The 14,981-nt window shown below is 41.9% G+C and overlaps 2 protein-coding genes across 6 annotated transcripts; both read left to right on the top strand.

The window, feature by feature from the left end:
- The first annotated feature begins 1,112 nt into the window (after positions 1-1,112).
- On the top strand, positions 1,113-14,687 carry spopla (speckle type BTB/POZ protein like a). 4 transcript variants are annotated; one of them, XM_019882452.1, is made up of 13 exons: positions 1,113-1,307; positions 3,119-3,202; positions 4,789-4,972; positions 5,557-5,670; positions 5,815-5,936; positions 6,603-6,754; positions 6,861-6,988; positions 9,725-9,902; positions 10,497-10,552; positions 10,633-10,755; positions 11,839-11,981; positions 12,106-12,159; positions 13,202-14,687. In XM_019882452.1, exons 3-13 carry the CDS (start codon positions 4,886-4,888, stop codon positions 13,344-13,346), a joined length of 1,302 nt encoding a protein of 433 aa, XP_019738011.1. In that variant the 5' UTR covers positions 1,113-1,307; positions 3,119-3,202; positions 4,789-4,885; the 3' UTR covers positions 13,347-14,687. The 4 variants fall into 4 exon arrangements, with proteins under 4 accessions (XP_019738011.1, XP_019738013.1, XP_019738012.1 ...); XM_019882453.1 differs by lacking the exon at positions 1,113-1,307 and adding an exon at positions 1,340-1,569; XM_019882454.1 differs by lacking the exon at positions 4,789-4,972 and having other exon boundaries at positions 1,114-1,307.
- On the top strand, positions 7,679-9,727 carry LOC109523355 (uncharacterized). Of its 2 annotated transcripts, none has more exons than XM_019882456.1 (2): positions 7,679-7,718; positions 8,246-9,727. In XM_019882456.1, the coding sequence occupies exons 1-2, from the start codon at positions 7,716-7,718 to the stop codon at positions 8,870-8,872; spliced, it is 630 nt and encodes a 209-aa protein (XP_019738015.1). In that variant the 5' UTR covers positions 7,679-7,715; the 3' UTR covers positions 8,873-9,727. The 2 variants fall into 2 exon arrangements, with proteins under 2 accessions (XP_019738015.1, XP_019738016.1); XM_019882457.1 differs by having other exon boundaries at positions 7,692-8,245; positions 8,773-9,727.
- Positions 14,688-14,981: the final 294 nt, after the last annotated feature.

Genomic DNA, 14,981 nt, shown 5'->3' with positions numbered 1-14,981 from the left:
ACTCATTATTATTGACTCACTAACTCAACACAGCATTTATTACGGAATTCTTTGTCAACATGGTGTGCTTTATTTTGTGTGCTCTATTTTGTGTGCTCACCATGTTCCCTTCAGTCCAGCAATGCAGAAGTGAGACAAAACAATTCAGAGTATGTGCATTTATTGTGTCGCATGTGGCATCTCTACTATTTAGATGCACATCTTATGTAAACATCAATCGAGAGTTTTTTTCCTCTGGAAGTATGTTCTTCTTTGTTGGCATAAACACTATCAAAAGCACTGGCATACATTTACAACTTACATGAACCCATCTAAACCCTGTCTAGTGTCTTCATTTCATAGCTTGTCTCTTGGCTGTCCAGCTTCTTGCTACACACTGACTCAAGGTCTATTTTCAGGTTAAATATAGATTTGATTGATTGTTTATTTTGTATGGTATAGCTGGTGATGTATGATCTGGTTTGCGGAGTGCATTGATTTCAAATAGACAAATTCATGTAAGTGGAGTTCTCATTGAGACCATTTATTTGTTATATAATAGAATAGCGTAGTGATATATTCTAGCCATCCATGCTCAGTCACTTCAAGAACACACTAGAAAAGGAAGTAAAAAATAATTACAGTGATCCAAATACCTAATTAAAAAAAGAGTGCGTTCGTATCAGAATTTTGACAATACAAGATGCTATGTAATGAAGAGAACTTCTCGGAGGGTATGCGCACCTTTGTTGTCATGTTAGGGTTTGACGTGAAGCAAACCTTTGGTGACGACGTGGACAACGTGTGTTAAAAGAGGGACAACCTGGAGAAAAAAACTCATCATCCCTTACAAGCTCACCGAGGTATTTTTAGGCTTTTGTAATAGTTTGTGCTGCTGTATTGAACTCATTTGCTTTTGATACGTGGTTCGATGTAAAAAAAAAAAATAAAAAAAAATTAACACGGTAAAAGACGGACACAAATTGCACAAGAAATGTTGGCATAACTCGTTAATTATATTTTTGTAGTAAATTAATTAAGGTTATTGATTAATAATCATAAATATAAATAAATAAAAATGTTACTCGAGTGTTGACATGTTTGGTAGCCTATGAAATCGCGCGTGCGCAGTATAGACACCGCCTAGCCTGTTAAGCTAGCAATCAGATCAGCCAGACACAGTAAGCTAGCCCAGATATAAATTAGACAAAGAAACCTAGTGAAGAGTCTTACTCAAAAAGAGTCCAAAGTGACGGATGGTGACAGGAGCGCCTGTGACACGAAGCGACATACCTTACTCGATACATATGGAAGTATGAAATTGAAAGGTACGCCGTCACGATTAATTTTCCAACTTTTTTGGCAGTCGATGTACATGTTAGCTCGGGCTAGCTGCTAGTTAGCAGACGTTGTTTTGCCAGCAGCATATTGAACGGAAACGTGAGGTCTTACGTTAGCTCGCTCGACTAGCATTCTGTCAAAAAAGCTGCATAGGCCCTTTGTTTTACACTATGTCAAGAGAACCGGAGTCAATTTTATACCCATTTCCTTTGTTGGTTTCCTACGCGACAGCGATATCGACGTACATGGGTACGTGTTGATCTGAAGGCAAATATGTAGTTAATGTTTGTGTCAAGCTAGCCGATTGTTGTTAGCCGTTTTTGCGGTTGATAGCTAACGACAATGCAACATTACCTTTTGCTAGTGCGAACTGAAATGGTAGTTTGGATTAAGTCCCACCGCTTTAGTTAGTACGCTTGCTCATCTATATGTAGGTGTTGGGAGTAACTTTATTTGTTCGAAATAATGTCGTGTTTTATGGGCGTTATTGATAGTAAATACGTGAGACAATATTGATCGAAAATGATAGGGACACCTGATGTAGAGTCACTTAAGTGATGTGAAAAACAATTGAGCTGTTAACCATCTCGTGTACTGAATACCTTATTGAGTTTGGATTATTCTATGCAAGGAAAATATGTCTTCATTCATTTCAGTCAAGCTAAGTGTCAGTTCCAGTTGCATCATTGTTGCTTGAATGGCAAAGCAACTAGATGCAATCTAAACTTGTCCAAACCTATCCAGATTAGCGTGTTCCCCCCTCCAATAGGTTCTGATTCATTAGCAATAAATACAAGACTGTTTGCATTTATGTACGTTACTCACAGCCTGAACCAGGCGAGCTTTTTTTTTTTTTAAGATAACTCGTTTCACAACATTTATTTTGTTAGAACATACTAGTTTTCGAGTCATAAAACTATGTACAGGGTCATCTACTGGTGATGTTAAAGGTCTATCAAAGGCTATGTTCACTCTGCAGGGAATGATGCCTAATTCAGATTATTTTTGTTAAGTCCGATCTTTTTATGCATGTACTCCTTAACATTACAAAAACAAATGTGACTTCTGATGTGAACGTAATGTGTCTGTTATGTGACACGCACGCTCACAAAGCACGTTGACTGACATGTACCAAAAAAACAACGTCATGTGGCACACTTTACGGAAGTAAATATGGTCTTTTGTGTAGAGGCTCACCTTTTTATCGTCTCATATCATCCGAGTAGGAAGGCGGGAGCAGGTAGAAATATTTGTAAATGAGGTGATGCTTGTCCATCTCCTCATTTTATGGAGTCGTCTACTAAAGGTGATTTCGTGTCATTGCCATGTGTAATGAATGAAGCATCTGCATGGTTGAATTACAACTAGCAACCCATATGTCAATTTTATTCTCTGTGTTTACAGTGGTATTCAATTAAGACAACACTGTTAATCAAATCACCTTTGTAGATTCACGGACGATTGTCAGCTATTTCTCTCATGAGCACTTCCTCCCCTGCACGGTGCGCATACTGGGCTTTCTTGAAATATAGGTCAGATGTGTGCGGTTGAGAGTTCATACTGCAGGCACCTTGCATACATATTTGAATTATGCCCACGTATGAAAGAGGCCTAGGTTGGAATTGGAAGAATCGGAATTGTATTGTTCACACTACGTGAAATCAAAATCACATATGTGTCGCATATAGGTAAAAAAAAAAAAAAAAATGAAACGAGCTGCATGTGAACATAGCCCCTCACTATTTCTAATCACAGATGCAAAGTGATTTCCAAGTTTTCTGCTCTGTTTTCCTTGTAGGTTGGAACATGAAGATGGGACCATGAAATATCCTGTGAAAAACTAGATCCATAACACCTCTTATATACTTAAAACTGCGAAGAGGTGAGCCTTTAATTCGCATTCTTAGATTTGACTGCAGTGCACTGCTGTTGCTGCTACACTATGCAAAAAACGTTTTTTTTTTTTTGTTTGTTTTTTGGTTGTTTTTTTTCATAGAATAGATCACAAATTCTTACCAAAGTTTGGAGACACTTGTAAATGTGTATTTGCATTCACTGGTCTTGGTTGGAACTATTTTTACCACTACTTTGGATTGTCTTGTGCTAACAAAGCCAGACAACCTGTTAGATCAGTCCTGGGAGAGCGATTAAGGTATCACGGCAGTAAGAGTCACAAAATATACACTTGGCAAACGATCCTTCCTTGGTCATCATATGCTCTGTTAACTTTGGTGTTAGACTTCATAGAGCAGGGCAAGCAATTAATTTTCCAATGGGACCCGCATGAGAAGATGGAACTGTGATCGAGAACCATGCCAACGAGCTCTTAATTGTGTTTCTGCCACAGCAGTGATTTATAAATAAGATTCAACGGTTTGACTTGAGTTATGAGCTTTTCAAGTTGTAAATATTTTGGCAAGGGGGGGGGGTGTACGATTTTGTTCATAATGTTACATGGACCGTCTGAAGAAAGTAATTTGATGGATCATTTTGTTGTGTTTTTGAACATTCAAAACTTAATTTATGATTTGTGCTTATGTCCGTGTTTTGAGAAAAGCAACATTTCCAAGAGGAAGCACTTTTCACATCGTCTCATGATTTGTGCTTATGTCCGTGTTTTGAGAAAAGCATTTCCAAGAGGAAGCACTTTTCACATCGTCTGTAAAGAAAATAACATTTAGATCATTTTTTGGGGAAAGGGGAGACAAATTCCAAAGGGCATTAAAACAACCTTGTTAAAATAGAGTAATGCCATTGTTGTTTGATTTTTATGTAAGCAAAAGATTAAGAAGAAAAAAAATCATTCAAATTGGAAGTCAGATATTCGTGACATTTTGTTTTCATGACATATTACCCTGCCCTTGTCAGAGGTTTAGCATTAGGTTGACTCTTCTTGACATTCTTTCTGTTGAAAAAAAGCACCCAATGCCTTAAATTAATTGGAATCCATGAGGGTTGGGCATTTTGAATATCATCATGATTTTTGGATTCCTTAGGTTGCGATTCAGTAAAGTGCATGTAAACTTGACTCTCCAGGAATTGATAAGCAGGGTTCTACATTAACAGTGGCCCCATGGCCCAAGGCCACTCTGTGACTGTGTTGAGCCACCTGAAGTTCACAGATGCTGTCCTGATCGGACAAGTCAAAAATGCAATGAACTCAACATGTTCTTGCACTTATGTATTTAATATTCAATATTTTGAGTTTGATCAATCATCATTTATCTTTTTTACTGAATGGCGCAATTTTTTTGCGGGTCAGGTTAAAACATGAAGTAAAGGAATGGCTTCAATAAAATACAAAGTTCAGAAAATGTCAAGTGCTAAATATTCAGTTCGATTTAATAGTGGGGAAAAAAACATGCCAAAAAAGTAACACAGAAGTCATATTTCCAACGTGAAAGAGTGTAAAGATGCTAAGTATGACATCATCATTGAAACTTACCATTTTATATCATGAATATGCAGGGCCATTGTTGGTTGTGGTGGACCAACACAACTTGGCTCATCGTGACCCTGATAAGTGATAGGTAGAGGTCAGTCCCTCTGGAAGTCCAACCGTCACATGGAAGCGGCACTCTTTCTGCTGCCTTCAACAACTCCAACACAGCTGTCTTCAACTCTGTGTACAGCTTTGGGACTGCAACCTCTGGCATGTATTTTCGTGTCGGTAATCCATATCGTGTGTGGGTCGAGTCTCTGTACAATCTTCTTAAACCGCTGCTTTTCCGCGACACTGTACGTCCCGATGTCCTTGTAGATCAATGCGGCCATTCAGAGGATTTGTTGAATCGATATTGAATCGGGATGCACTGATGAATCGATATTGTTAGCAACCGCTGGAATCCATGAAAATGAAGTACAAGGCAGTCTCCTTGCACTGAAAATACTGCTTTAAAACTCTCTTAACACATCATCTTAGTGTGGAGAAAAAGGTCCACCTCAATAACCTCAAAAATCCCCCCCCCCATTGTGTCCAGTTTGTTTTTTCTCCCCACAAAACATTTGGTTTTAGACAGCACACATATGTTGCGTTGACTGAACCAGTAGAAACTTGTGAAAGACAGCAAGATGTCTCCATAGATGTTGATAGTAGCCTGTGTCGCTACTTGTCCTGCATAAAAGTCTCACTAGCAGTCTGTTGGCATTCTTCTTTTTCTACCACACTAACAACCAAGCTGCTCAACGTTGATGTCAAGTAAGCAGCCAAATAAGTTTTCATTTTGCCCTTCCTAGTGCTTCAGAGACAAGAGGGCTACCTCCAAAGTGGTGATGTCACGGGTTCCCACACCGCCTCCTCCTGGGGAGATGTCAAGTGGACCTGTGGCAGAGAGCTGGTGTTACACAGAGGTTGGAGCAATCAACACTTCACTTCTGTTATCGCCACAGAAGCCATGTCATCACTTTTCGATAGCTTGTAACGTCATCTCCGATCATGTCGCTGTGGAGTCCGTTATACTAAACATACCTCATGTTTCTTCATTTGTCGCCAAGGTCAAGGTTGTCAAATTTTCCTACATGTGGACCATAAACAACTTCAGCTTTTGCAGAGAAGAAATGGGGGAAGTGCTGAAGAGCTCAACCTTCTCCTCTGGCCCTAATGACAAGATGAAGTGGTCAGTGGCTCATTCTTACCAGTTGCATATATTTAAAAATATGTACTGTAATGAGATTAACGTCATGATCCATGAAAGAAAAAGCTTTTAAATAAAACGTGGGTTTGCTGCATATATCAAACAGTCAAATCAAAACACAACAGTCTTAACATTAGTTGTGTTTATGTGTCTCTCGAATCCTGCCATGAATCGGGCATTTTAAATGTTTGATAAAAGGTTAATAGGACAAAACAAACTGATGATGCAATTTCAGGAACAGACAAAGGGTACATAAACTAATCCTACTCATGGAGGTGTCAAAAGCCGACTTTTTCATTGCTTGTGCAACTTGCACTGGAATTCAACCTGCCATATCCTCCATCGTCATCAGCATAACACAGGTTGACATTTATGCTGGTACATTATTTCCCTTCATTGTGGCCCTAAGATCACCCTAGTTGCGTTGTAACAGTAGAAATGATTTTTAAAAAAATCAGTGACGCATAATAGTCTGGATATTGCATACAACACCAAATGCATCCTAAATAGTCAGCATGTCTTCATTACCTGCATGATAATTAGTCAGTTTGTCATAAGCAGGAAGCTCATCCCTGAGCAGTTGTTTTTGACAAAAGTAGTTGGGAGCACTGTTTGAACTTTACTGATGGCTTTGGTTTTCCTTGACAGGTGTCTGCGTGTCAATCCAAAGGGACTTGATGATGAAAGCAAAGATTATCTGTCATTGTATTTACTTCTTGTTAGTTGTCCAAAAAGTGAAGTCAGAGCAAAATTCAAGTTTTCCTTGTTGAATGCTAAACGAGAGGAGACAAAAGCGATGGGTAAGTGCGCGTGCCGAGGACATCATCACACTCATGTTCCACTGCAACTTGGAAACATTTGAAAGCCGCACTGTCTGAAAACAACATGCTTTCCTTTTTGTTGCAGAAAGCCAAAGAGCCTACAGGTTTGTCCAAGGCAAAGACTGGGGCTTTAAAAAGTTTATCAGGAGAGATTTCCTCCTGGATGAAGCCAATGGACTCCTGCCTGATGACAAACTTACTCTTTTCTGTGAGGTAAATGTTCATCTTTAACCTTTACAGCCACACTAATTATGGAAAAGGAAGCATCTTGCAGTGTGATCACTGCTCGTGGTGGGAATCTGTATCCACCTCACCTTTCTATTACAATTCAGAGGGCATATTACACACACTGCTCAAAAAAAAATGAAGGGAACACTAAAATAACACATTCTAGATCTGAATGAAATATTCTTATTAAATCCTTAGCTCTTTACATAGTTGAATGTGCTGACAACAAAAATCACACACATTTTCAATGGATATCAAATATATTAACCCATGGAGGTCGGGATTTGGAGTCACACTCAAAATGAAATTAGAAAAACACACTACAGGCTGATCCAACTTTGATGTAATGTCCTGAAAACAAGTCAAAATTAGTCTCAGTAGTGTGTGTGGCCTCCACGTGCCTGTATGACCTCCCGACAATGCTTGGGTATGGTCCTGATGAGGTTGCAGATGGTCTCCTGCGGGATCTCCTCCCAGGCCTAGACTAAAGCATCCGCCAACTCCCGGACAGTTTGTGATGCAATGTGGCGTTGGTGGATGGAGTGTGACATGATGTCCCAGATGTGCTCAATTGGATTCAGGTCTGGGGAACGGGCTGGCCAGTCCACAGCATCAATGCCTTCGTCTTGCAGGAACTGTTGACACATTCCAGCCACGTGAGGTCCAGCATCATCTTGCACTCGGAGGAACCCAGGGCCAACCGCACTAGGATATGGTCTCAAAGGGGTCTGAGGACCTAATAGCAGTCAGGCTACCTCTGGCGAGCACATGGAGGGCTGTGTGGCCACCCAACACCATTACTGCTAAACCTGTCATGCTGGAGGATCTTGCAGGCGACAGATCGTTCTCCATGGTGTCTCCAGACTCTGTCACATGTACTCAGTGTAAACCTGCTTTCAACTGTGAAGAGCACGGGGCACCAGTGGCGAATTTGCCGCTCTTGGTGTTCACTGGCAAATGCCAATTTTCCTGCATGGTGTTGGACCGTAAGCACAACCACCGCCTGTGGACGTCGGGCCCTCATACCACCCTCATGGAGTCTGTTTCTGACCGTTTGAGCAGACACATGCACATTTGTGGCCTGCTGGAGGTCATTTTGCAGGGCTCCGGCAGTGCTCCTCCTGTTTCTCCTTGCACAAAGGCGGCGGTAGCTGTCTTGCTGCTGGGTTGTTGCCCTGCTACGACCTCCTCCACGTCTCCTGATGTACTGGCCTATCTCCTGGTAGCGCCTCCATGCTCTAGGTCTCAAAGGGGTCTGAGGACCTAATAGCAGTCAGGCTACCTCTGGCGAGCACATGGAGGGCTGTGTGGCCACCCAACACCATTACTGCTAAACCTGTCATGCTGGAGGATCTTGCAGGCGACAGATCGTTCTCCATGGTGTCTCCAGACTCTGTCACATGTACTCAGTGTAAACCTGCTTTCAACTGTGAAGAGCACGGGGCACCAGTGGCGAATTTGCCGCTCTTGGTGTTCACTGGCAAATGCCAATTTTCCTGCATGGTGTTGGACCGTAAGCACAACCACCGCCTGTGGACGTCGGGCCCTCATACCACCCTCATGGAGTCTGTTTCTGACCGTTTGAGCAGACACATGCACATTTGTGGCCTGCTGGAGGTCATTTTGCAGGGCTCCGGCAGTGCTCCTCCTGTTTCTCCTTGCACAAAGGCGGCGGTAGCTGTCTTGCTGCTGGGTTGTTGCCCTGCTACGACCTCCTCCACGTCTCCTGATGTACTGGCCTATCTCCTGGTAGCGCCTCCATGCTCTAGACGACACGGACAGACACAGCAAACCTTTTTTGCCACACCTCGCATTGATGTGCCGTCCTGGATGAGTTGTATACTCCGTCTCACGCTACCACTAGAGTGAAAGCACTGCCAAGCATTCCAAAGTGACCAAAACATCAGCCAGAAAGCAAAGGGACTGATAAGCGGTCTGTGGTCACCACCTGCGGAACCGCTCCTTTATTGGGGCTGACTTGCTAACTGCCTATAATTTCCACCGGTTGTCTATTCCATCGGCACAACAACATGTGAAATTGATTGTCAATCAGCGTTGCTTCCTTTATGGACAATTTGATTTCACAGAAGTGTGATTGATTTGGAGTAGCATTGTGTTGTTTAAGTGTTCCCTTTGTTTTTTGAGCAGTCATATAAATACAATGGAACCTCAGTTGTCAAGATGAATCCGTTAAACAAAACTGCTGCTGCCAGAAAAACACCTTTCGAAAATTACGGTTTCCATTGGTGAAAAAAATGTCTGCTTTTATTCGGAGTGCTGTTGAATTGCAGTAGTCTGTGCCAAGGTGCTTGTTTGCTCTTCACAAGACACATACGCCTATCTGCTTCCACTTATTTGGATGTTTGTTGTCTATGACTGGACTATAAATGTGTTGTATCGCTGGGCGATAATTCATTATCAGTATGTATCGCCATAGTAATAGAAAATATCTTCAATAAAATGTTTAGTAGAAATTAGGGAGCAAACCCCGACTTTGGCATTCCGCGTTCTGTCGGCGGAGGCTGCAATATAATGTTAGATTTAAGCTACAATTACAAGCACGTAAGAGGAAATTTGGAGCACACTAGCAGTTTATATACACACACACACACACACACACACACACAAACAGTATGGCAATACCGACCATTATGAATTACTTATATCATGATACACTTTTCAACCATATTGCTCAACCCTAATGTGTTGTCTTCTGAGCAGGTCAGTGTTGTCCAAGATTCTGTGAACATTTCTGGCCAGTCCAACATGAACATGCTGAAGGTACCTGACTGTCAGCTGTCTGATGACCTGGGCAATCTTTGGGAGTGTTCACGCTTCACAGACTGCAGCCTGTATGTGGGAGGGCAGGAGTTCAAAGCCCACAAATCCATCCTGGCAGGTATGAAGGACTCCAGTTATCCTAAACCATTTTATTAGAATGCGCTTGTTTTGAAGTAACCATCAGGAATTGCGGGTTTTAAGCTGTGTAATTGCAGTACCTTGACACAAAGACGCTTCCTCCATGCAAATCCGTGAGGGGAGGTGTGATATATCCTGCGTTCCAAATGTCGGTCTGAGGGCATTCAACAATCGCCCATGACAGAGAAGTGCTGAAAATGGCCTTTGTGAGACATGTCATGCCTCTTCTGAATGGCCTCCCTCACAGAGCTGTAAGCACCTTGAAAGGCTACCAAGGGTCTGTACCGCCTGGCAGGTTTGAAGCAGCCTGCATCTGCAAAAGGTGCTAATCCACCCGACTACCCCGCTTGACCCGAGTAACTGTGATCCAGGAGACCGAAAGCCTCGCTGACTATTCCAGCCTGTGTCCATTCGACATGGTGGCAACAGCTTCTTTGGTCAGATGAGGAGGGAAAAAAAGTGGACGGCACAGCACTAACTCTGATTTAACACATTGACAAGTGCTGTTCACTGATAAAGGTTTTTTTGTTGACTGCTGTTATATTTATCACTCTTGGATCTGTGTTTTTCACAGCAAGGTCGCCCGTCTTCAATGCGATGTTTGAGCATGAAATGGAAGAGAGTAAAAAGGTACAAAGTGACTCATTATTCTATTTAGAAGTTTATTTTTATGTTGTCTTCTTTAAAAAACATAGTTTTCCTCTCACCAGAATCGTGTCGATATCAGCGACGTGGACCCCGACGTCTTCAAGGAAATGATGGGCTTCATCTACACAGGGAAGGCCCCAAACCTGGAGAAGATGGCAGACAACCTGCTGGCAGCCGCAGACAAAGTGAGCACAAAAGCAGTTTGCACTTGCAAACCTGCAAGGCAGAAACTGTCACGTCTGTGTTATTTTTATTCTATTTCATTTTGGTTTACTCTTGTTTATGAATCTCATTACCTGCACTTTCCAACAGGAATAGTGGTGCGCTTGATTTCTCAAACCTTGTCCAGACACTACCACCTCATAAAAAATTTAGTTCTTAATGTACCGCCTTCTTGACAACATACAAGGGTCGCGGGCATTCTGGAGCCAATCCCAGCTGTCTTCAGGCAGCAGGCTGGGTACAACCTGAACTGGTTGCCAGTTCGCACATGAAGAAAAGTGTTGTGGCAACCCCTAACAGGACTAAAAAAAAAAGTCATCTCCATCGTTCTCCATTGGCCACCGTATGCAATTATAAAGCTTCATGGTGGCCATGTCTCCAATGTAGCACATTTGGACCATATGTACAGTATTGCTTTATGCTTTTTCTGTAGTTGAGCTTCACGATTGGTGTTTATTTGTTGTTTGGACAGACACCAGTGTGTGGATACGTCTCCAATTGATATATTTTGTTGATGCCGACCTCGTATTGAAGGGTTACATTCGCTCTGTGCTCACTCTCATTAACGGATCAGATTTATATTCCAATTTTCACGCTGCTGTGATGCATTTAAGAATTGTGACACTTGAGGGAGGGGACAAAAAATAACAATGTCCAAGTTAAGCCTTCATGAGTCATCTTAAGATGTTTTGGACAATGGTATGTCGGGTTGTGTGAGGGGGGCCTAAAATTCACCTCCCCCCACCCCCCTGTAGAAATTAAATTTCTTTGAAGTAAAGGTATACATCACAATATAATCACAAGTGTATACATTATAATGGCAGTATCTCTGAATGGGCAAGCAAAGATATTAACAAAAAAATGCACGTATGGGAATGACTCCATATTCTCTTTGGCCAGAGGTCTCGATACATTTGCCCAGGTTGTGTACTTGCAGGTTAGAGCCCACCGCTTCCTTCCTTGCCATTATTTTGGTCACTATCTTCTGCTGGCTCATGCTTGCGCAGCACCGGTGGCTAAGCGCTTGCTCTCTCGTGTGCTTCCAGTACGCTCTGGAGCGTCTAAAAGTCATGTGTGAAGAGGCCCTGTGCAACAGCCTCTCGGTGGAGAATGTGGCCGACACCCTCATCCTCGCAGACTTGCACAGCGCCGAGCAGCTCAAAGCACAAGCCATAGATTTTATCAACAGGCAAGTATCTGTGGAAGGAGGAGGAAGAGGCGGGGAGCGGGGGGTAAAAACTCCCGTGATGAATTTCTGCTGCCATTTCTGTTTACCATCCGTGAATGCTTACCTTTTTATCTCCTTGCCATAGGTGCAGTGTCCTCAGACAGCTGGGCTGTAAAGATGGAAAGAACTGGAATAGCAAGTATGTAATTAGCTGATATGTGACACAAGATGAATAACACACTCTTATCTGGACCCCTCGCAGATGCATTAGAATTCATTGTTTTAGCCCTGGCGGACGGCGCACTGTTTGCCTTCTCACTTTGAGCCGTCGTATCATTGTGTCCAAGTTATTAATAGATTCGTACCTGGAGAAACCCTGCAAATGGAGCCTTTTCTCCCATTGTGTATGGGCGGAGCGCGGGCGCCAAGTTTGCCTTTCCAATTGATATTCTTGGGTTGTCGCGGCACCTTGAAACGAGGCTGCATTTTGCGGGCATATATCTCAGGTGGTGAGAACCATGGGATTTCATCCAACCAATCGGGGAAGAAATAATCTGGATATCCTCCCATCCATAAATTTAAAGCCTGCTTTTTAATCCAGTATTGTAGCGACAATGCCCGCGTCCCACTCCGTTCTTTCAACCAGTCCACCAAGCCTACATGCTGGAATAATTGTTGCATAAATTGTGCTGGTTTTATTCTAGAGAAATGATTGGTTTGTTAATTTAGTGTTTATTTTTTCAAAGTAAAATAATTAGCAATTTTATATAGTTACATTTTTATATCTTTAAATAATTGTTGGTGTGAAAATGTATCATTTATTCAACATGATTTAACAATTTTGTTGAATCAGTTCCTAGTTCTTAAAATGTTCGATCTAGAATACGACTAAGTACCATTATGCCGTATGTCTACATGAGCTCCTGCGTCGTTTGTGTTCAACGTGTGGCTTAAAGGTTCACAGCACTGCACCGTAGATCCTTTAGCGCCAGCAGACTAAAAGGCTAAGCTGGTTGTTTTAATTACGCGATGTGTAAATTGTCTTTCATTTATGTGTAGTTTGAAAGGAAACGTCAACTCCGAGTAACTTTAAAAAGCTCGAAGACCCTTTTTTTGAGCTGGGGAAAAAAACAAACGTATATTCATTTCAATTCCCAAGCTGCTTATTTGCTTCAACACGTCATTTCTGTTTATTGATTTTTAATGTCTGTGCATTAAGCTGATTGTGTTTGTGCTGGCAGCCACGCTACAGACATAATGGAGACCGCGGGCTGGAAGTCAATGATCCAGTCGCACCCTCACTTGGTGGCCGAGGCATTCCGCGCCCTGGCCTCGGCGCAGTGCCCGCCCTTCGGCCCTCCCCGGAAGCGTCTAAAACAATCGTGACGTCCCGGTACTCGCTGGCTCTGCAGAGGAAGAGACTAGTTGTGAGGATGCCACCATTTTTTTCCCAATTCCACCAAAACTGAACACACTTGAATAGAGAAGAGTGGCCCTTCTCAGCATGGATGTGGGGGAGGCTGGCACAATGGACTTGGTGGGGGTGGGGACAAAAGGAAAAGAAAAGAAAAGACAGTCTTGCTTTGTTGCCCCAACTGTCTCGTGTTCAGGGTGGGTAGCAAGTCAAGCTGTCTGCTACTGTTGTTGTTTTTTTTGTTTTGTTTTGTTTTTTGTTTGGTTTTTTTTTTTTTTTTTTTTCCTTTTCCATTTAATTCTTCAAAATGGCCTTAATATATCTGCCATTGCTCTGGAGTTGCTCCAGAGTTCATTATGTCTATTTTACTCTGTGCCTGCCTTGTCACAAAGACCAGGCCTCCTCCAGGTTGCACTAGTTCCCTTCAATAGTCGTTTTCATATGGAGTTCGATAGGAACATAACAAAAGGTTGAACTAAATGGGAAATATTATATATTTGTAATGTTTAGCCCGTTTTGTGACCAGACATTAAAGAGCATGAACACTTTCAGTGCAAGGTCAGTTCTTAACACTTTTTAAAATATGTGTATGCCCCATATTGATGGCACCATTTCTATGTAAATGACAGCTGAAGCATCCTCAGAAGACCATTGTACGGGACATCTGTTGTGTTGCGTCTGTGTGGGGACTAAAAAAAAAAAGAAGTACATCATCCATTTAGGAAGACCCTGTGTCAATTTCACGTCTTTGACCCTTATTATATGAAGCAATGGAAGTATTGGCATGTATTTAACCAGTCTCACATCGAAAAGACATTCTGCTCATGTCTGTGAACCAGCTTCAATTCAATTGGACCATGAACACTTTAGTATTGCCAACCTGCAAACATATATTCTCAAGATATTGTGGTGTAGTCGAAAGTGGGAAATGGTCATGTTATTGTTCAGCGTGTCCAAGAAGGTTTTTTTTTTTTTGTTTTTGTTTTTTAAATAATGTGTTTTCTGACATTGATGCAGAATTAAAAGAATTGATAATGCACAAAACAAACGGTCCTCTTAACATGCTTGGAGACGTGTTGGATGCTGCGCATCACTTTTGCCGGCGATGTCATTTGTTCAGAATGAGAGCTTGTCCTTTTTGTTTCGGTGCATTGTAGCGTGGACGTGACACAAACACACCAGGAGCGTTTGTACAATAAGAGGGCAGCATCATTTTGCGTCGTGTCAACATGTTTAAATGTATGGAAGCAGCAAGATGGAAATTGTCTGCACAAATGGCTGCAGTAAAAGCAAATAAAACATTTTCCAACATCCATGTCTTGGTTTTTTTTTTTTCTAATTCAAAAGCCATTTGAAAGTGATGTTTTCCTCTGCACAAATTGGAGCCGATGACTGGTAGTCTTCACATGTTACAGGGATCCCACGGGTGTTTAAAGTTCATAAAAATCCATGAAAAAAAGTTGTAAAATTATGTTAACTGTCCTTAATTTTCAGGGAAAGCTTCTAAAATCAATAAAAATCCTTAAAAATTAACCTGTGGTGTTCATTTCATTTGTGTATGTCATTTTCCCCACCCTTCCAATTAATACTTTTGTCGGAAAATCTGC

Source organism: Hippocampus comes, unplaced genomic scaffold (assembly GCF_001891065.2).
Source record: "Hippocampus comes isolate QL1 unplaced genomic scaffold, H_comes_QL1_v1.1 scaffold111, whole genome shotgun sequence".
Taxonomy (NCBI): domain Eukaryota; kingdom Metazoa; phylum Chordata; class Actinopteri; order Syngnathiformes; family Syngnathidae; genus Hippocampus; species Hippocampus comes.
Note: the sequence above shows the minus strand (reverse complement) of the source record. Positions and strands in the feature narration are given on the sequence as shown.